This window comes from Neocloeon triangulifer, unplaced genomic scaffold (genome assembly GCF_031216515.1).
Source record: "Neocloeon triangulifer isolate White Clay Creek 2 clone unplaced genomic scaffold, ASM3121651v1 ptg000004l, whole genome shotgun sequence".
Taxonomy (NCBI): domain Eukaryota; kingdom Metazoa; phylum Arthropoda; class Insecta; order Ephemeroptera; family Baetidae; genus Neocloeon; species Neocloeon triangulifer.
This window is the reverse complement of record NW_026775547.1, coordinates 4,094,992-4,116,615: the sequence shown is the minus strand read 5'-3', so window position 1 is coordinate 4,116,615 and position 21,624 is coordinate 4,094,992. Positions and strand designations below refer to the sequence as shown.

Genomic DNA, 21,624 nt, shown 5'->3' with positions numbered 1-21,624 from the left:
TTTGGTAAGTTTTTCCAAACATATTTTCTGAATTAATTGTTTAAAACGCTATAAAAATTAATTCGAAAATTTTAAAAATTCAAAAATAACCAAATTAACCCGATTTTGTAATGAAATTTAGAATAATTTGATAGCATGCTTTTGCCGAGCCCTCCAACGATTCTTTATGTATGTGAAACTTTTTTTAGTCATTGTAAAAGGGTGCTTTTCTTTTCAGATTTCATCTCCCAAAATGACTGGACGCGAAGGTGGCAAGAAGAAGCCTCTGAAGCAGCCCAAGAAGCAGACGGCTGATGAGGACGACGACGACAAGGCCTTGAAGCAGAAGTTGAGAGAGCAGCAAAAAGCTCTGGAGGATGCTAAGGCAAAAGCCTCTGGCAAAGGACCCATGGGCAGCGGTGGAATCAAGAAATCGGGGAAAAAATAAAACTGTTTCAATTGTTTGATATTAACAAAAAATTCCAACTGCGTGTCTGTAATTTTATTTCAAAACAAAAAAATAAAAATATGTGAATGAAATGTGAGATCTTCAGAATTAAATTACATGTGTTTTACTGGACATCATTTATCCTCGAAGGTTAATGAGGTGTGAATTTATTGTGGGTTCATATCAGAGTCATTCAAATATACATCAAATTAATACCAAAAAATTTGCACTTTCATGATAGACAAGCATGATGATCAACTTAAGAACTAAGATCTTAAAACGCTATTTTACATTATACATAAAATAATCAGCGATTGCGGCTTCTCTTGCCCGAAAAGTAGAGACAAAAGCGCTCCGGAGATGGCCTCACTACTGGTACTGGAAATTGAACCTGAAATTTTATTTATTATTAAATTTATATCGAATTCCAATTGGAAAATTTACCGGCACAGTGCTTGCGGCAGAGAGGATATTATTGGCCCGTAGCCTTGGGAGTTGTCGTACAGCTCGAATAACGGAGCAGCAACTAACTTATAGTTCTTGGGCACGGCGAAAAGCGCTAAAACAAATTAAAAAAGTTAGGATCAAGTTGAAACAGGTTTCCTGAAATAACAAGAAGTTGAACATACAGAATAACGTTAGTAAGACAGCATTTTATATTTTTCCATTGTACATTCTTCTTTTTACAGTATAACATTTTTATTCCGGTACATTATAATGAAATGTATCAGGAAATTTGAATTTACAGTGCAGCAAAACTACATTTTTTATGTTGAACAGTGTTAAATTTACAGAAAATTCATATTTTTATGCAATTATGACAAAATTGAGCAAGTACATTGTCATTTTGTGAATTACGGAATAACTGGTAATAAATATGTACACAGGACGGTCGTTTTTAAAAATACAACGATTTTGCTTATCTGTCGAACAGCTAAAATATAATTTATATAATATACTTAGTGATGGAACAAATATTTCTGAAAAGTTCATTACCCTTCTCTGCCAACTGCACGAGAAAGAGCTTCTTGTGCTCTTTTGGCTTGGTGATGTGTGGGGGGACGTAAGGATACTGTGGGGGTTCGAAGTTTGGGCGCCACCAGTTGCCGATGATGTCCTCAATCATCCACTCTTGCACAACGCCGTCTTGTCTTCCCAGCGTCTGTAATCACAACTTTCAAAACTCTAGCCCACATTTTTATTAAAGCTTCCCCGAGCAAATTAATGAAACCGCAAATTAAGGGAAATGGGAAAACATCAACAACTCATGTATACCCTTTTCCATATGGACACCTTTGAAACAATTTTTTTTAGTTAGATTTGCACATATTATATTCACACTTTCAACGCTCTCGTCATTCCAACTGATTGTTTATACTTTAAAAATATTCTTAAGCTTGATTATGATTGATAATTGTTGGTTCGAGAACAAGTTCAGCTTTTCTCAGTCAATTTATAAAAAAAAACTCTATAAAAAAAGTATTAAAATCTGAGAGCTTTTGATGATCACATTAATTGGCACTAAAATTTATCAAACATGAGAAACCTCACAAATTTTTATTGGTATACTAGCATTTCCAGAAACATTAACTTCACAGTACACCCTTTGTTGTTTGGTTGATAAAGAAATTAAAATGAGGAAACGCAAATCAAATGCAGTAAAATAATATAATAAATATTAAAGAATCGAGGGCAGTGTTTCATTCCAATATCAACTGCCTGAAAAGACATTTTTTTTAAACTCCATAATCCCTAATTTAGAGCATCAAGTAGTAGAAGATAAATAAAAAGGACAAGCTTCCATAAAATAAAATAGTAAATAAAAATAAATCCCGAAGAGAAACATTCCATAACATGGCATTTTCCGCACTTTCATTCAGAGTTGATACTTATTGGTAATATTATTATTATAGAGAAATGCAGCAATTATTTTATACAAAAATTTTCAACCCCAGTACAGAGGAAAGGAAATAGTATAATTCGTTCTTTTCATAGTACATGAAATGATTCATGCTTAGAACTAAGAAAACTACAGGAAATTCAATTTTGTTTCCGAATTGATAATATATGCGCCCATTTGTGGTTGCAAACTTATTCATGTCAATGCAAACCATTTTCATTTGTGATCATATACGTCAAATTGTTACACCGTAACAAAAATAATTTTCTTTTTACACTTACAATGACCTAACTGAGACATTTTGCCAAGTGGTACATACGCAACATTATGTTCAAAATAAAAATTATTTCTTGAACACCAGAAACTTATCATTACAGATCAGGTATCTGGTGTTGATAAAAAAAATATATATTGTGCCATTTAAATACAAAAACACATTTTACAACCCGGTCAATGTGTAAAATTAACTTTTGCCGTTGTACATCTTTTTGCAAAGACAAGGAATATTTTTTTCACGCCAACAGTTTGTTATAGGAAAGTTTGTAATATTAATTTTTACCTCGGCCAAGAGTCGCTTCAGCCCTTCGACCTCATCCTCGTTCGGATTCAGTTCACCTCCCGGCCTGAAAACACGAATCCCCCGTTTTAGATGAAACAAAATATAAGGGTTGGAAATTTGTGAACATAATAATTCATGTTTTTTTTTTCCATCAGAAGATGATTTCACGGATTTCACAATAATTTATTTAAAAAAAATAAAATTATCTTCGTCAATTCTTCAATTTGAGGATTTTATCAAGATAAATATTAAAATTTTTGAGGGAATTAATTACAATTTGAAGAATGTCGTTCCCAACTGCAGGAGAAGAACGTGCGGGAGTCCGTGCTCGTGGACCAGGAGGACTCCTTCGACACTGCGTCTCATTCCTATTTTATCGAATTCCTCCCTCATTCGCTGGAACCGAGCAGGCACGGACGGGTCCTTCTCAAAAAGCGGCTCTTTCGTTCCAAATGTGTAGTTTGTGAGCGGATATCTGCAAAGTGGGTTGAATTGACATAATTTGGGGGGTTGGAGATTGGAAACAACTCACAAATTTATAGGTCGCGATACTTGATTTTGATTCGTGTATTTGGTCTCGAAAGGCGCCGCGTTGCTGGTGCGTCTCGGCCATCCTGTTTTCACCTGCGTCGCCATCCTCAGCCGGCCGAATTTGAGGTGAAAACTGAACCAAACAATCAATAGACGCCGGTCATGCGATTTTTCGGCTTTGATCCGTGTTCGTTTCGCAGAGACGCCGCCAGGGGAGGCACCGTCGAATGCCCGAGCCTAGCAATGAGCTCACGTACGGTTTTTTCAACAAAGGCGTTCTGACGAAAACTGACATTTCGTCAGCTCTGCGTCTGCGTGTTGGGCCTGATTTTTTAGAAAAAAATTTGCCATTGCTACACCGCCATTATCGCTAGCAGCGTGAATTTGCGTGATCTCCAAGGTACATGTGCGAGGATTTGAAGTCCAGAATTTCCCGGCGTGGAATTGAGTGTTTTTCTGCAAATTTGCAGGTTTTACTTGCATGACAGCTCGTAGTTTTCGCGATTATGGCTCAATTCGCAAAGATGTGCCTTGTGTTCAAACCACGAGGACAATTTTCGAGTTGTGTTTATGTTATTTTTCTTGACAATTTTGACCACCCTTTTATACACATGAAAAACTTGCTCCTCAAAATTCTTTTAACCTTTCAAGAACTTAAAAACATTCAACAAAAAACTAAAAAAAAAAATTGATTTTGGTTTCGTTTTTAATTCGATTATGTAATTAATTTTATACATAAACAAATAATGTTAAAAATATTCATTGCACATTTTAGATTTAGAGTTTATATGCGGTTTTTCCAGTTTTTAAATTTTTATTTTTATTATTCTTACTTAAACTGATTTTTTTTTTAATTTTTCAGAGTCATGGCTGCAAAATCGGAGCTTCAAATAAAAAGGATAAAAATTGATGCTGCCCCGTACTCTTCAGTCGAGTCTTGCAATCGGCAAATTTCTCAACTGCGCGACAGTGTAAATGAAAAGCTATCTGCCATCGAGTTGAATGTGAAGAAAGTGGCCAATACATGCGTCCTGATATCAAACAAGGTCACAAGCATCGAGAACGCCCTGCGGGATCAGCAGAATCAAAGGCACCCTTGCTGTCAGGACGTGTTGGAAATGTTGAAGTCCATCAAGCAGGACATAGCTAGCTCTTTTAACAATGCAAATAACACTTTCACTACGAGCTCTCAGTAGGTTTTGATTTTTATTTTTGCAAGCAGTTTTAATTCAATTTGATTCTATCAGGAAAAATTCTAATGACTCAGCACCAGTGGTCCTTGTGCCAACTCCCTATGGCGAAATGTCCCAGGTGGAGGCAAATGTCAGCATAGACTCGAGGATGCAGGTCATCACCCTTAACAAAGAAGAAGACTATCCTGATGGCTCTTGGCTAGGAAATGAAAACAACTCGGAGTCTAGAGTCAGAGTTCCCATTTCTCCAATGTAATTTTTTTTATTACTTTGGGTACTTAAATTTAAAATTAAATGTTCAGGGATTTGATCCACATCAACGGCTACTGCTCAACGCCAGAAAAGATGGCACTCGTCTTGCTTGACTACTTATTTCCCAGAGACGTTCTTGCAGTCTCGAACCTCTCTGGCAAAGGAAAGCACGGGAAAAAGCAATTGTCCCCCTTGATGGTATTTTATTTTTGATTCTATAAAAATTATTCTGATGACTTATTTGTCCATAGATTTATGGAATTAGGTGCCACTTGGTGCATAAGTTTAAAATTACTGAGAAAGATTGGTACAGGATCAAACAAAATATGGACTCTAAATGTAGAACAGCGTGGAGGAAAAAATCACATGGGTTGCCTCTAGGTGGATTTAAGGTGGTTTTTATTTACTTATTATTTTTTTTTTTTGCATTATTTAAGCAATTAATTATTTAGCACCATGATCTTGAGGAAGGTGAAGACGACGAAGAAAGCACTGAAGAAATTCAAGAAGTTGGGTCCGTCATAGTTTCTACAAGTAACATAGACGAAGGTGGTTCGATTTCACTAGACCCCGAGGTAAGAAGCAAGTTTCTGAATGCGAATTAAAAATTAGTACAAATTTTTTTCAGACCCTCCAGCTGATACAAAATGGACAAGGTGATTCCATTAAAGTGTTGACAACTTCGTCTGAGCACCTTGCAAAGTATCAACAAGTTGTGCAAAATGATCAACTCCTGCCAGTCTGGGTAAATAAGCTAGCAACAAGTCATTTTAAAAAGAAATTTAATTTTTTTTAATTTAATTTTCTTATCAGGCCCTTCAAGATGGTTCAGGAATTTTGACAACAGATAGCAATGGGGAACTCTTCGTAACGGACCCTGATTCGTTATCAATTGGGGAACATCCAACTTTGGCTCTTGTTACTAATAATGGCGAGGTATTTTAAACCATTGAAGTTTTAATCCAAATTCATTTCATAATATACCCAGCAGATTTTGATGGAAAGGTCTAATCCCATCATTGAATTAGCTGACGACTCCGTAGACTCATCAGGTGATATCTAAGAACTGCAGAATTGTAGATAAGTATTGTCTGGAAGTGCGCTGTTAAATTTTGTAATAATAATAATTTGGAGCCACCAAAATTAAGATGCTGGAATTTTCATAAATATATCTCAATTTAACTAGTGGTAATGATTATGAGTAGATAAATCAAACATTGAAGCTAATTTTTCTACCTTAATTATAATTATACTTCTGGCACTTCTGCCAACACAAATAATGAACTAGTCAAGCTATTCTGTGATAAGGGACATATATCAAGCAGCCTATAGATGAATTTACAATTTGCTTGCTTGTCAAAGAAGTAATTTTGTAGTATAATATATCAGCAAACTTAAGAGCTGCTAAAGGTCATTCTTTGTTTGAGGCTTTCAAATAATTTTATCATTTGGAGAGAAGTGGGGACATTAATGAGCACCAAACGCCGCGGGCACCAGTAAGCTGCTCACCAATCAAAATTCATCTCAACAAGTGGTGACGTCACAAGGTTCCATGCTGCCTGCCCTCTCTACCAAAACAATTTGATATCAGTTTCTATGTTGCTGGGGAGTTGTCTGGTTTAGTCAGTTTTTAGTTTTTGTTTGCGATGGAAGTCCAGTGGATAGTCAAGTCTTTGCTTCCAAAAATATTAGCCACTACTTACTCAAAAACAGCCCAGCTTGTATCACATGAAATTGGCACCAAAAAGGGAGGCAATGCTGGTGACGGAGGATTTGCCTCAAGTACGTTTCAGATGAAAATCAATGTAAATATTGACAGCAAAGATATCGAGGATTATGTAATTGCAAAGGTAATTTATTAAGCTATTATTTGCAAAAATGTAACCGTTGGTAATTTCAGATTTTTCCTCAAGATCCAGCTATGCGTGCGCTGCACAATACAGAATTGCAATTCATTAACGAAACTCTTTGGTACTCGGAAATCGTCCCAGCTTACAAGTCTCTAGAATTAAAATACAAGCTAGATCTGGGACACCTCTGGCCAAAATATTTTGGCTCCGTCGAAACAGAGTTTGCAGCAATAGCGTTGGAGGACCTGGCCAAAGAAAATTTCAAACTTGCGCTTCCAGCGGCCAATTTGACATTTACCCATGCTCGTTTGGCCATGGAGAAGATTGCAAAAATGCATGCGCTTAGCTATGGCTTAGCAGCCCATGATCCAAAGAAGTATGAAGAAGTCACTAGTGCAATGCAGGTATATTTGATTGTTTTCTTTTAAAGAGAAAAATAAAAAATTTGCATCTTTTCAGGACAATCGATTTGGTGGACAAGGCGATGGAATGGATCCTAATTTCTTGCGGTCCACAGCTCAAAGAGGTTTAGATCCTTTGCGTCTGCAACCAGAGTTTGCAAATATTGTCGAGGCTTTAGACAAGCAGCTTGAAGACCCTATCAGCATGCATCGTAGGCTTTTGACTCGCCATGACGATTCCACTGATGTCATTTGTCATGGGGACTTTTTGAGAAATAACGTTCTTTACAAGCACCAGGTACATATTTTAAAAATTTTGGTACATTTTAAAAGTAATTATTTTAAATATTCAATAATAACTATAGGGAGAGGATGTTGTGGATGCGTGCCTTATTGATTTTGCGACAATTCGAGTGGCCTCTCCTGGTTCGGACCTCGCTCTTTTCATTTACATGTCGATTGACCCCAAAGCACTTGAAGGCAATGGCTTGGAAAACCTCCTGAAAGTTTATTATACAACTCTTGAGGATATTTTGGATTCAATGGATCGCGTGAGGGATCCATGGAGGGGAAGCTTTGAGGATTTGCTGAATGACTTTGGCAGGTAATTAGTTTATTCTGGGTAAAAATAAAAATTATTAAAAAATCTGTATATTTGTAGATGTGCTCCGCTTGCCTATTCAATCGCAGCGTTTTTCCTTCCTCTCATGATGGCACCTAGCGGCGCGTTTCAAATGGAGGACATGATGGAGATGACTCCAGAGGAACAAGAAGAGCAGAACAAAAATCTGGGCGGCCCGGAAGCAACAGAGCGACTTGTAAATATGTTAATTGATTTTCAAAAGAGGGGTTTTCATAAATGCTGGTGATCTTTCTTATAAGCAATTGGGTTAATAAATTGAAATGGCCAAGTATATTTTTACTCAATCAACTCTTTTATTTGCACAGTTTTAAGGGACTTAAAATTAATTATAACACAAAATATTGTCAAACTTTCTGCGATATTTACAAAATACATTAAAATAAATAGGATTGACATTTTTGAATGTATGGTACTTTTTTTTAAACTACTGAGAAATTTGCTGATAGTGATTTTTTTCAACACCAATAGATAGAAAGATTAGATATTAGTCAGCATATTGTTAATGTACTCTGCTGTTGTTGTCGAACTACCCTGGACCAGATCTCTGTGGTTGCCCTTGATTGTGTGAACCACCACCTTTTGTTTGCACACCTGAAAAAAAATAAAAAATTATTTTACAGTTCAGAGTAGAAATTCAAATCTTACAGTTGAAAGTCCATAGTCTTCAGACATTGAGAGATAATTTCCGTCAACTCTGAGGAGTGTCGTCTCTCCTCCAAATTTGCCTGTTGGCTTGTATGTGTCGGCTACGACAAGTTTTTTGTAGAAAGATTCAGCCGCTTGACTGATTTCCGACACCACTTTGTTTCCCTTATTTCCTGCAATCATGGTAGCAACCCTAGCAAGTCGCGCCTCCAAGGTTGGTAGAGCAACAAGATCCTCTTTGACCTTTTGAATGTTATAAGTCAGCCTTGATATAAAAAAATTAAATTTTTTTCTAACCTTCAGTGGGTCAAATTCCTTAAATTGAGACATGAAGTAGATGAGAGCTTCTGATTCCTGGCTTTCCGTTCTTTGAGGTGAAGTGGAGCGGGCCTGTCTAGCCTTGTAGGTGCCGGTGTGAGCTGCCACGTATGAGGGGGAGCCGTCAAGAAGGGCCAGTTTGACCTTTTCTCCAGCCTTTTCCAGTTGCACTCCCATTTCAAAAGCAACGCAGGCACCAAAAGAGTAGCCAGCCAAGGAGTAAGGTCCCTTGGGACTAATTTTCTTGATGACCTAAAAAAAATCAATGAATTGTTGTTCCCATTAAACTTAACGTTGGTGTGTAAAATTACTTTGTTGTAATATGTGGCAAGATCAGGGATGGAAGTAAGAGGTGCGTCCGCTGTACATTGAAGTCCCCACACTGGGACGTTAAGTTTCGAAGCAAGGGGCTGCAAAGCGCTCACAACACCCTCGATTGGGTGCACGATGAACAGGGGCTGCCCCTTATTGTCTTTCGACTTGCTGGGGATCTTGATCAGCACTTCTTTAGGCATGATCTGCGTCATGTCAAACTGGACCTGTTATAATATTTCAATTAGCTGTGGGCTCTTGTAAAATTTATTTTATTTACCTGAACGTCTCCGTTATTGGCAGGCGCGTGATTTCCATTAGTAGCAGCCTTGTTGTTGGGAACGGCTTTAGGTGAGGGTACGGCAGGAACTGCGGCTTCAGCACTTCCTGGATTTTGGAGAGCGTTCAGTTTTGAGAAATTGAGACCTCTGATGTCTTGGGCGCTGAGCACCAGGTCGTAACCGCGTTCCAGAGTCTGCTTGATTTCGGCTCCCATGAGCGAGTCCATTCCAAGATCAGCCAGACTGGCAGATTGACTCACAGTGCTTGGGTCTTTGATGCCTACATGCAATTATTGATAAAAATTAAAAATAAATTTTTGAGTAAGAACAATTAAATCCTTACCAAGAATATTGGCAACAGCTTGGACGAGGGAAACTCCAGAGCTGCCAGCAGCGTTTCCTCTCTTGTCGGCCAAAAGCAAGCTGGCAAGGACAGGCTCGGGCTGTTGAAGGAAGAGGTCAAAGGCCTGCAGACAGGACACCAACCTCTGAGGCTTGGTGCCTCCAACTTCGCTCTCGTTATTGCCACCCATAGCATCCATGATGAGGCCAACGTCACCGATGGCTCCCCACTGGATGGCCAAACCAGGCAGGCCACTCTGTTGTCTCAGTTCGCAGACGCGCTCCAGGACAGAGTTGGCCAGACCGTAGTTGCTTTGACCAGCGTTGCCACGGCCGCAGCTGACACTTGAGAAAGCAACGAAATAGTCGAGCTCTGGGCACATTTTGCGAGAAGCAGTGTCCAGGTGGATGGTTGTGGCTGCCTTGGGGTTGAAGACTGCGGTGTACTCTTCGGATGATTGATTTTCCATAAAAGCATCACGCAGAACCTAAGCAAAATGTTATTTAAAAATATTGTCTTACTTCAATTTTTTAATTTATTTACAGCTGCTAAGTTAAAGATGCCTCCAATAGGGCCGAGTCCCGATGCCTCCTTGAGCAATTTGACTGCTCCTTCGGCAGTGCTGCAGTCAGTGGTGGAAACGATCACATTCACGCCGGAATCCCTCCAGCGGCGGACACACAGAGACTGGTAGCCGCTCCTGATTCCACTGCGAGACGTCAAAATGATGTTCTTTGCGCCTCTGTAGACGAGCCAGTTTGCGAGTTCAAGACCAAAGCCTCCGAGACCACCTTTTGATAAAAACAAAATTTTATGATATAATGCTATTAAAATATGGAGATTGAAAAAAACATACCAACAAGCAAATAGCTCTTGTCAGGGTTCATGTATGACCTGGGGATGGCGTTGACCAGCTTGGTGGCAGGCTTGATTTTGGTGGTTTTTTCTTCATCTCTGATTTTCAAAAGGACCTTGCCAATGTGCTTGCCAGAGCCCATGAAGCGGAAAGCCTGCTCAGCCTGGCTCTCGGAATAGACGGTGGCGGGCAGAGGCCTCACAGCGCCGGACTTGATACCCTCGGAGAGGAGGGTGACCAATTGCTTCTTCTCAGCATCACTGGCGTCGAACAGTGCGTCCAGCAAGATGCCGTGGAAAGTGGTGTTTTTCAGGAAGAATGCCATTCCTAAATAAAAAAAAACAAAAATAATTAATTTAACCCTTTCCTCTCTTTTTAAAATTTCAATTTATGAATTTATGTATCTACTGAGTAGAATAAATAATAAACAAATTATAAAATATGTATTTTCTTATAAAAAGTAATTACCTAAAGGATTGTTGTTGGAGAAATCGAGCTTTCCGATTTCAAGGAATCTGGCTCCGTAAGCAAGGCAGCGAACAGAAGCCTGGAGTTTTTCCTCAGCCAGCGAGTTGAGGACAAGGTCAACACCACGACCACCAGTGGCTGACATTACATGCTGCTCAAATGAGGTATCTCGAGAGTTGGCAATGTTAGCGTCAGTGAGCTGAAGATTTAATAATTCAATAAATTAAAAAAATCTCAAATGGGCCAAAATTTCGTACCTGAGGGAAGCGTCTCAAAAGGAATTGGCGTTTTTCAAGACTTCCGACAGTGGTGAAAACTTTGCAGCCCATGCTAAGAGCGATTGAAATTGCTGCCTGTCCAACACCGCCAGTACCAGCATGGATGAGAACGGTTTCGCCGGGTTGCATGCGGCCGCGCACAACCAAAGCATAGTAGCTCTAAAAAGAAAAAAGAATTAAATTTTTCGCTTGGATGGGGAAAAATAAAAATAAAATAGTCAAACCTGAGCACCTAAAATTTGACAATTTATGCAACCTGCTCGTCTTCAATGTTGAGCGGGTTGCATGTTTCTAATTTTAAGGAAATCTTTCATTTTAAAATTTAAATACTTACGGTAGCGTAAACAACTGGGACAGTTGCGGCGTCTTCAAGGGTCCAGCTCTCAGGTACCTCCCACAGGAAACCAGGGTCGGCCAGGACGGTGGTGGCCAAGCTCCTCGCAGGCACCATGCCCATCACTTTACGGCCGTCAGCGCCTCGACCAGAGAACTCAAGTCCCAAAATACAATCTTGACCTGCAAGATCGCCAGGGAGTGCGTCAGGGGGCAGCTTTCCACTGGCCAACATGATGTCGCGGAAGTTCAGGGGAGCGTAATAAACTGTACACAGCTCCGAGTTTGGATGACTTTCAGGTCTAAACAAAATAATTTATAAATTGTTTTTCCTCTTTAATAAATAATATGTTACTTGTAGAAGGTGAGAGGTCCTTCAATCCATTTCAGGCTGGCCAAGTCACCTCTAGTCATGGCATTGATGTAGGCGTGCTCAACACTCAGGGTTGCTCCATTGGTGGTCAATGGCAAATGCCTGTAGCTGCCCCAAGTGCCGTTTTTGTAAACGTTCATCAGCAAGTCTTTTTGCAATTGAGGAGCGTACTTGGCGTCGGCAGGGCTTTGGAATTTGGGAAGTGCTCCAGCCGTCGGCACAAAAATGCACCTAAATAAAATTATATAAAAATAAAGTTAAAATTTTTTTCTCAGTCGTATTACTAACCTAAGGTTGACGCCACCAGGCTCCTGTTTCAAGCAGTTGATCATTCCGACAACGCCGCTAATCTCTTCGCCTTCACTGACGACAAAGACCTTTCTTCCCTCCTTTTCGCTTGAAAGGAGAGCATTCTTCAGCTGCTCAACCCACTCGAATTTTGTTCCATTGGCCCTCACAACCAGGGCAGGAATATCAGTGACCTCAAGAGGTTTGCGCAGGAGGACAATAAATCCCTTGCTGCCTGACTGAGTGGCGATGAATTGGAGTCCGGCCTTTTCAATGAGGGAGAGTTTCTGATTGTCGACGGCCTTGTCTTCACGGAGGATGACAAAACCGCCAGCCTTGATGGCACCAGCCAAGATGGGAAGCTGAGCTGGAGCGCCCAAGAGGACGTTCCTCGACACAATCATGTGCAGCGTGCTATCAGCAGGGATTTTGTCAGTCGACTTAACACCGAAAGGCTCCAGCTCAGCAGGGACATCAGCTCCATTCAGCGCCATGTCCATCTAAATTAATTTTATTGTATTATTTTCATAAAAAAATATTTTCAGCATTATACTTACATGCATCATGGGCTCCTTTTCCACAACGTTGACAATCTCTGTAGCGAGCAGATCTTCAGTGTCATTGGAGGGGACGATTTCCAAGGCCTTGATCTTCATGGCCGGGGTGTTTTCAAGGGCGACGTGCACGCAAATTTGCATAGCCGCCGACTTGTTCTGCTCATTGGAGCTCTCGTAAGGGGAGAAGACGTACTTTTCAAGGGACGGCTCGTTTCCAGGCTGCATGCGCCGAGGGGCCAAGCTGGCCTTAAGGCCTCTCATTTCAACACCTCCGCATTGCAGGATGTTGACGTCTCTGAACATGGTGACAGGGACGCCCTTACCGCCAGCCTGGGCCAACGCTTGCTGGTGCTTGGCGGGGTCGATGAAGGCCCTCTGCAGACGAGTGGGCAGATAAAGCTCTCGGGTGTTCTGGCCGAGGATGGAGAACTGCAACATGCAGTCCATGAAGCTGATCCAGTTTTCGGCCCACGCCAATTGGCCGGTCACGCCGCGGTTCTCGGCAGAAATGATGCCCTGGAAGATTCCAGAGTAGTCGTAGCCGCGCAGTCGGAGCTCCTTGTAAATGTCGTTTGTCTTCAGGGGCAGAAGAGGCTCTTTTTCTTGCTTGGCAGCAGGAGTGGACAAGCTCAAAAATTCCTTCTGGGGCTCCTCAGGCTGGCGGATTTTGCCTGAAACGGCAACAGAGCCGCCTTCGCTCAGCTCAAACTGGCCGGAGCTCTCAAAAATGGTGATCAAGAATTTCACCGAACCTTCCTTGGGCATGATTGTGGCGCGGTGGAACTGGATATCTTCAAGAACAACGGAAATGTCTTCGGGAGACTTGCCCTGCAGCTTGGCAAACATTTTCCAGACCAAAGTCTAAAATTTCAAAATATTTATTTAGAAAATTACAAGTAAAGAAATATTTTAAGAAATTACCAAGTAGCCAGTGGCGGGGAAAAGAACTCGTCCATCAATACAGTGTCCAGCATAGAAAGCGTCGCCCTCCTTGGACAGATCAACCTCCACCACACACTCTCCAGAGCGTCCAGCTCCCTTTTCACAACAATTCATATTAATTAAAAAAAAAATTATATATAAAATTAAAATACCTTTCCAAAGTTAGCAACATTCCATTCGTGGCTGTGGTCCCATTTCACAATTGGAGCGATCATTCGAGTGCCTCTTGACACTGGGAAGCTGGGCCTCACAGGCGAAAGACGAGCAATCTTGGGCTGCAGGCCAGCAGCAAAGAGCCTTTAAAAAATAATTTATATTAAAAATTATTGTTTAAAAAATGTTATACTCACTTTCCAATGTTGGAGAGCAGGAAGAGCCTGTTGTCAGAGTGACCTCTCCTGACGAGTCCAACGTTTAGGCAGCTTGGAGGCAGCGATGAGCGCCTCAGGACGGCCTGTAGCAAACAGTGGGGCGCAATTTCGATGACTACGGCGTTCTCAGGGACGTGTCTCAAAGCCTCAGCAAACAGCACAGGCGAGACCAAATTGTTGACATGGTAAGCGGCTGAGGAGTACAAGGCCAGTTCGGAGCCCCAGGACTCCTCAGGGATGGACGAGCTGATCCACCGGGCGCTCCTCTTCTTGGGGTTGGTGACCACCTTGTCCAAGTAAGCGCGCAGCTTAGGGGCAGCCTCGGCGATGTAGCGACTGTGGAAAGCCACTCCACCACTCTTGACTTCTTTGGCGAAAATTCCCTCTTCGGTCAGGGTCTTGACGAAGGTCTTAATCAGGTCGGCAGGGCCGGAAATGGTGACGCTGTCAGCCGAGTTGTGGCAAGCGGCGACAATGCCTGCAGGGCAGCGCGCCTTGACCGTTTCCCAGTCCATGCCCACAGCAGCCATTCCTCCAGGGGGCAGTTTGGACTCCAGGATGCAGCGGCCTCGCCAGTAGGCAGCCAGTACGGCCTGCTCGGCAGTGAAGGTGCCGTCGGCGTAGGCACAGCCGAGCTCACCCACAGAGTGCCCCAGAATTCCGTCAGGGTGGATTCCAAGTCCAGTCAGGACATCGACAAGAGCAACCTGATACATATTATATAATTTAATTTTCTGATTTAATTTTAAACCTAATGAGTATTTTACCTGAACTGCGGCAATTGACACAAATGAGTTGAGGACATTTTCGAAGGTGTTGTCGTCCCCGTTTGTCACGATGTCGATCAAATCAAGGCCGTGGGGCTTCATAGCTTCGTGACAGCGACGAATGCCAGATTGGAATGACTCAATCTGCATAAGGTCGCGGGCCATTCCAGCCCACTGAGAACCCATGCCTGAGAAGACAAACCAAACAGGCCTCTTTTCTCCATTCCATTGCTTCATTTAGAATAAAAATCATTTTAAGTTTTTTTAATTTTTCAATATTTAAATTATTTTTTAATTTACCATCACTTCGGTCATTTTTTGCTCGGTACCAATCAGGGTGTAGCCACGGAATTCGTGGCCTGCAATATTATTTGAGTGAATTTCGTTGACCAGAGCAATGAACTCGGGGTCAGTCTGGTTTTGGTCGACCTCTTTGAGGAATTCTTGGACGGCTTCTTCGGTGCGTCCAGACACAGCCACAACAGTTGGGTTAGTGAGCAGGGGTGGGGATGAAGGTTTGGGCTTAGGGTTGGACTTCAGGATCACATGAGCGTTGGCTCCTCCGAAACCAAAAGAGTTGATGGCGACGTAGCCACCAGGGAATGATGTGTTCTCACTAACAACCTGCGGAACGCGAATTTTGAGAATTTTCTTAATTATAATATTTTAATAGATTTATTACCTTCAGTCTTCCGTCATTCAAAGCTGGAATGTCTTTGTTGGGATTCTTGAAATGCAAGTTGGCAGGAATGACTCCAGTTTCCATGGCGATCAGGGCCTTGGCCATGGAGCAAAGACCAGAGGCTGGCTCGGAATGTCCCATGTTGGACTTGACGGAACCGATCAGAAGAGGTGTATTTCTGCCCTTGCAGAAAACGTCAGCAATCGAGTTCACCTCCTGCGGGTCGCCAACTTTGGTGCCGGTTCCATGGGCCTCGACATAGACTACGTCGGAGGGACTAACTCCGGCCTCAGAGTATGTCTCCAAAATGAGTTTTTTCTGCATGGCTCCCGATGGGAAAGTGATGCCTTGCTCCTTATTTCCTGGAGGAAAAAAATAGAAAAATATTTCAAGTAAAAATATATCCTCATTTTCTTCATAAAAGCTTTAAAATGAAAAAGAAAATTAAATGATTACTTACAAATTTTTAGATTCAAAAGTTTAAAAGAAATTTACATAATTTACATAATAATTTTTTTCTTAAATAATCAAATTTACCGTCTGTGTTTGTGCGAGCGTTGACAACAGTGGCGTAGACTCTCTTGGAGACACTGGCCTTCTGCAGGTAGATGACCACGGCAGCCTCACTGCGCACATAACCGTTGCCAGAAGCATCGAAGGCCTTGCACATGCCCTGAGGGCTCAACATGCCCAGCCGGTGGAACTGCAGGGAGCAGGTGGGCTTCAGCAGCAGATTGACTCCACCGACGATGGCGGCGTCACACTGGCCGGTGCGCATGGCGCTGACCGCCTGCTGCAGAGCAAACAGGGAGGACGAGCACGCTGTGTCGATGGCGTAACTGGGACCTGAGGAAAAAATAATAAATTAAATTCAAAATGGAAAAATAAAATCAAATAATTTACCAGAAAAGTCAAATGTGTATGAAATGCGGTTGGGGAACATGGCCCTGCAGCAGCCGGTGAGGCCGTAGCCGTTGACCTGGTCAGGGTCAGAGGTCCAAAACTCGTCAGACTCGCTGGCGGAAACTCCAATGAAAACTCCGGTGCGGGATCCACGAACGGATGTGGGGTTGACGCCTAAAATCAATTAAATTTGTTTAAATTAATAAATCTAAAAAAATGTTTTATCATTTTTAAACATGGTTTTATTTTTTACAAGAAAACTTGCATTAAATATATTGATGTGAAATTTGGTTCTAATTATTTGTTTCAACTTACCAGCGTCGACAATAGCCTCATGTGTAAGTTCAAGCAGCATTCTGAGCTGCGGGTCCATGACGTGCGCCTGTTTGGCGTGAACGCCGAAGAAAGTGGCGTCGAATCTGTCCAGTTCCTTGATTTTTCCGGTCCTGGTTGGCAGACCGTGGAGGCCGGAGGGCCATCGGCGTTCATCGTCAGTGATAAGATCAACGCCCGCGAAAAGTTGTTCCCTGAACTCGTCAATGTTTGCCGACTCAGGGAGGCGGGCGGACAGACCAGAGATGACCACCTCCTCGCCAGGAGGCCAGGGTGCGCTCAGGGCCGGCAGGGGCTCCATGATTTCAGGCGCGATGTTCATCGGGGGCGGTTGAATCAGGGGGGATTCCATGTGGGCAATTTCTGGGAAACGGGCTGGCATTGTGGATGATTGGCTTTAAAATTTTTGCAAATTACGACGATAACTGAAACAAAACATAAAATAAAAAATTAAATTTAAAAATGAAAAATGATTGAAATAAAATTAAACTAACAAACTCACTAATGTGTAAAACTTTTTATAAGATGCCATTTGATATTTACAGCTCGAGCTCAACTTCTGTACTAATATTAAAACTAGATCTCAAGAGTATTGCCTTTTATTGTTCTCATTCAATATTAAAACGTCATACGCTTTGTAATATTTATATGCGGAAGCTTTCCATGCTAATCTTGTTTGTGCGCTACTAGAAAAATATATTTGCTACGAGAGGGGTCAATCCGTTTGCGAAATGCACGCGAAAGATTTTCTTCTGACATCTTTTTTAATGAGGCAATTCAGAGTGCAAAGTCAGCGCAACTGTCAATGACCAGGCAGACGCAATTAACGACGGACACGAACTTGTGTCATTGAGGTGATGAGCTTTTACAGGTCATTTCATTACCAAAGGGTACATCTGCAGTGCAAAGATATTGTGTTCAATTTGGAAAATTCACATTAATTTTTTATATTGAATTGCAGAAAATTCGAATTCTTTAAGTATTCTTTAATAATTGAAAACGCTCTTGTTTATTTATTCATTAGAAAGGAGGTCACAATACCAAATTTAAAATAATTAACTTGAAAAAGGAGAAACATTAGTAACAATTGAAAAATCATATTACTTTGTGTGTTAATATTATTAATGAAAAAAGAAAATTTAAATTATTAAAAACAAAGTAATTAAAAAAATACGTTATAGTAATACTAAAAAAATGTATTATTTAAATTTTGTAAGAATATTAATTGTATGTTTTTCAAATTAAAAAAAAAAACTTAAATGCATGCATTTGAAAGATTTACTAGAATTTGAAGTTAATTGTCACTTGTTTTGCAATATTTATTTAAAAAAGCCATGACCGTGCTTTAATGTTTGCCAAGAGCAAGTCCATCTCCGTGTCATACACGATCCTCATAATCAAGAACAAAAATAAAGCTCAAAGTCGTCCTTGATGTTAAAATAAAGAATAAAGCGCAGCGCAACAAAACATATAATGAGACGCTCAAAAAAAGCAGCTACTGACGATTGTGCCGCTTTTCTTATTATTGTGTACATCTCCTGAGGTGCTAATACACAAGGATCTGCGTCAGAGCGCGCAGACTTGTGCCGCGTCACTCGCGTAATTCACAGATGATATTAACAAAAGTGGTTATGACGATTGGCAAAAAATTGCAAAAGGTGCTCGCTCACAAAGCAGATCGAGTCACGCAAAAAAGCAAATAACAAATAGTTTCTTTTTTTCGTACGCGGCAGGTCCGCTTCAGAAACTACTGCGCAGTACTTTTGCAAAATCCTCCAAAGGGTCAACGCGGAGGTTCGAGAAAGCGGCGTTGAAATTAAAAGAAATCGCGAACACACCTCTCTTCACCGAAACCTCAGCTCCCAAAAACAGTTCTGCGTATTATTATTATTTCAACACACGCACGATTCAGACGCCTTAATAAGCCAATAATGGAGCCGTAACAGTAAAGAAACAACCGGAGAGCGGAAAGACCAGAGATCCAAAATTTCAGAGAGAAACCTAATCATTAATTTTTACAACAGCCGCGAGCAAATAAAACAATTAAATCTTCACTCTGTACGTTATGAAAAGAAATTTTGATTTAATTTATTTAGATTTCAATGATTTTTTTTTGTAAATTTTAAAAATGTTAATTTTATAAATCATTGAAAAGGTTGCAAATTTTAAAAATTTTTGAACACTTTTTATTTTTATTCTCTTTGAACTTTTGTCATCTGAGACTCATGTCAGTGCAATTTGACATCGTGCAGGGTCGAGTCGATTAAAATCGTGGATAAAATGACAAAGGCGGTCAATGGCTCGTCTGAAAAGCAGTCACCCTAAAAAAGCACACTCTAATTGCAGGGTTCTCTGGCGATGCTCACGTGGTCGGCGGCGCGACTCTCGATTGGATCGCGCGTTTCGTGGCGTGATTCTGCTCCCATAGACGGGAGTATTGATCATCCTGACCTACCCACAGCCAACAGGTGGCCTCATTGCTTACAGTCTCGGTTTACCAAATGATATAATGCACCGACATCAATACTTCGATAAATAAAATAACGAGGTAAAGCTCGACTATAAATATATTTAATATTTAAAACAAAATATCAGGATATTAAAATAAAAATTTTCATAAAAGCTTTTAAAACAGAGAGAAAATGTGAAATCAAACAATAAAAATACATTATTTGGAAAATTATTTTCAATTTAAATTAAAATTAAGCAGAAACTCAAACACAAAAAAAGCGTGTAAAAATTTAAACTGCAGGTAATCATCAAAAATGACGCATGAACAAAAATGTTCTTTGGAAAAAAAACAATTATTAGTTAATAGGTTTTTGTGAAGCGCGGTTTTACTCTTCCCGCGAGCAGTGCGAAATTCAGCAATCGCAGAAAGCAGCGTAGCAACGCGCGCGCTCACTTTGGCAAGAGCTCCAGACGCGTTCAAGTTCAAGGGCACGATTGTCAAACTGTAGCCGACTGGTTTTGTTTTGGTGGCGTGATGCTTTCATGCCTTTTGAAAATTTATTGACGTTCCCACGTTTGTGACAAAAGAGTTGGGGGAAAAAACTAAAATTCTCTAAATTACAATGTATATAAATTGGCATGGTTTGTTGGAATGGGATTTTAGCGAGAAATTTCATGCAAAATAGTTCTAGAATGCAAAAAATTGTAGACTGTTTTTGCCAAATAATATTGATTTTGCTAATTTTTACAAGAATGGATTTATGTGTGTTTTGTGCAAAAATATAACATTTAATTCAAGTCTAATGTGTGATTATAATTATTTTAATAAATTTCATCTAAAAATAATTTTTTAAGCATAGGAAGTGCCAAACTAAGACAAATAGTCCTTAAAAAATCTTTATAACAATCAATATTCTACATTTTATATTTTTTCGTTTTTTTTTAATTTTTTTATTATGAAATTATGGAATAGTCGCAATATTTATTTTCCTGTAAGTGACGTAACTGACACACCTTATCATAATAAATAAATATCCTTTCCTCGCACAAATTAGAGCCACGGGGAAAGCCGTGTATTTTTTTTGTAACTCGCACACGCGTGGAGTGGCGTGATATCATTTCCAAGTAAAGAAAACGTACGATGCGTCGCCCACTTTTGATAGGTGGACTGCTTCGCTTTGAAAGAAAGCAAGAAGTATAGTAAGCCTTGCTTGTGCGGCAGCTGTTTTACAAACAGCGGCACATTGATTGAATTAATCGAGTGTCGCGCGACTCGCTTGTCTCAATGAACTCTATTGTTATGCTCGCGACTCTAATTCATATTAAGCATAGAATGAAAAAATTGATATGCAAATGTAATCAAAGGAAATTTGTACAGCAAATGAATTTAAAATATATTGTTTAATTTTAAATAATGAAAATGTTCAATAAAAAAGAATTTAATCATAATTCATTGGAAATTCTTAGAAGCAAAAATATAAATTAACAAAAATATTAAAAATACAAATTTAATAATTAATATAATATTTCGTCTTACCTTAAATGCTTTTGTAAATGCAGCTGAGTATTGAATTAAACTCTGATTATTGATTGATTCTGGCGGTGTTGCGGAAAAGGGGCTCTGCCTGTCAAAAGTCCCTTAAAAGTTGATTGAGCTTTGTGTGCGTTCGACAGAGCTAACCCTTTCCTGCTCGCGTCCAGAGCTTGAAGGAAGACGCGAATTTCAGCGAGTTCTTTATTTGTGTGGTGAGACGGGTCAGGCGACGGCAGGCGCACCAATCAGCGCGCGACTCGCGAGCGCACCGAGTCGGCGCATGCATCAGGACCACCGGCAAAAAATCCGCCGGCAACCACCCCTGCGCGCCTTGTTGCTGCGTGCATTTTATTCGACATTATGCTTGGGCAATTTTTGCACGTGATTCTCACGGAACACACAAATCAGCGACCCGTCAGCAACATAAACTAATGAGCTGATCTGGTGTCAAATTGCATAAGCCCGCGATAAAATTATAATTAGATACAGAGGCATCAAACGCTTGACCCTTCTAGTAATTTCTGTGCAAATTTTAGAATTTTTATTCAATTTGTAAGCTTCAAGAATCTTTTCATTTATTTATTCTTTTTGATCAAATTGCAAATAAAAGTTAAATTGAAAATTAAAACGGAGAAAAGAAATTTTCAGTTGCAGGTCTACTGTAACACAAATTTGCTACTTTTATGGAGTGTCCTATCAAGTTTTTATAATATTTAAGTTTGTTTTACTTATTAATTAACAACATTACAAGCTCAGCTCATTTCTTCCATATTGAATAATTTTATAAATTACTAAAATATTGAAATTGTTTAAAAAATAATTATAAAATAACA

General features: G+C 40.3%; 4 protein-coding genes across 7 annotated transcripts; 2 read left to right on the top strand and 2 right to left on the bottom strand.

Moving 5' to 3' along the window:
* Positions 1 to 433: 433 nt before the first annotated feature.
* On the bottom strand, positions 434 to 3,712 carry LOC132193684 (cleavage and polyadenylation specificity factor subunit 5). The gene is made up of 7 exons (XM_059614507.1): positions 3,701 to 3,712; positions 3,419 to 3,654; positions 3,161 to 3,361; positions 2,887 to 2,950; positions 1,424 to 1,589; positions 872 to 986; positions 434 to 818 (listed from the first exon to the last, which is right to left on the bottom strand). The coding sequence occupies exons 1-7, from the start codon at positions 3,710 to 3,712 to the stop codon at positions 797 to 799; spliced, it is 816 nt and encodes a 271-aa protein (XP_059470490.1). The 3' UTR covers positions 434 to 796.
* On the top strand, positions 3,672 to 6,029 carry LOC132193573 (protein BANP-like). Of its 4 annotated transcripts, none has more exons than XM_059614329.1 (9): positions 3,672 to 3,817; positions 4,280 to 4,609; positions 4,665 to 4,862; positions 4,913 to 5,060; positions 5,114 to 5,254; positions 5,315 to 5,437; positions 5,491 to 5,607; positions 5,676 to 5,798; positions 5,851 to 6,025. In XM_059614329.1, exons 2-9 carry the CDS (start codon positions 4,284 to 4,286, stop codon positions 5,923 to 5,925), a joined length of 1,251 nt encoding a protein of 416 aa, XP_059470312.1. In that variant the 5' UTR covers positions 3,672 to 3,817; positions 4,280 to 4,283; the 3' UTR covers positions 5,926 to 6,025. The 4 variants fall into 4 exon arrangements, with proteins under 4 accessions (XP_059470312.1, XP_059470313.1, XP_059470311.1 ...); XM_059614330.1 differs by having other exon boundaries at positions 3,760 to 3,887; XM_059614328.1 differs by lacking the exon at positions 3,672 to 3,817 and adding an exon at positions 3,863 to 3,978 and having other exon boundaries at positions 5,854 to 6,029.
* Positions 6,030 to 6,182: 153 nt separating this feature from the next.
* LOC132193576 (uncharacterized) lies at positions 6,183 to 8,211 on the top strand. The gene is made up of 5 exons (XM_059614333.1): positions 6,183 to 6,712; positions 6,763 to 7,116; positions 7,172 to 7,411; positions 7,479 to 7,717; positions 7,775 to 8,211. Exons 1-5 carry the CDS (start codon positions 6,509 to 6,511, stop codon positions 7,980 to 7,982), a joined length of 1,245 nt encoding a protein of 414 aa, XP_059470316.1. The 5' UTR covers positions 6,183 to 6,508; the 3' UTR covers positions 7,983 to 8,211.
* On the bottom strand, positions 8,028 to 20,977 carry LOC132193571 (fatty acid synthase). Its single transcript, XM_059614325.1, has 24 exons — positions 20,795 to 20,977; positions 16,789 to 17,231; positions 16,474 to 16,647; positions 16,108 to 16,416; positions 15,571 to 15,932; positions 15,189 to 15,512; positions 14,889 to 15,119; positions 14,101 to 14,828; positions 13,903 to 14,047; positions 13,730 to 13,846; positions 12,809 to 13,669; positions 12,252 to 12,751; positions 11,946 to 12,194; positions 11,592 to 11,892; positions 11,237 to 11,416; positions 10,980 to 11,178; positions 10,512 to 10,838; positions 10,199 to 10,446; positions 9,656 to 10,142; positions 9,312 to 9,592; positions 9,031 to 9,258; positions 8,699 to 8,971; positions 8,402 to 8,644; positions 8,028 to 8,347 (listed from the first exon to the last, which is right to left on the bottom strand). Exons 2-24 carry the CDS (start codon positions 17,186 to 17,188, stop codon positions 8,234 to 8,236), a joined length of 7,281 nt encoding a protein of 2,426 aa, XP_059470308.1. The 5' UTR covers positions 17,189 to 17,231; positions 20,795 to 20,977; the 3' UTR covers positions 8,028 to 8,233.
* Positions 20,978 to 21,624: the final 647 nt, after the last annotated feature.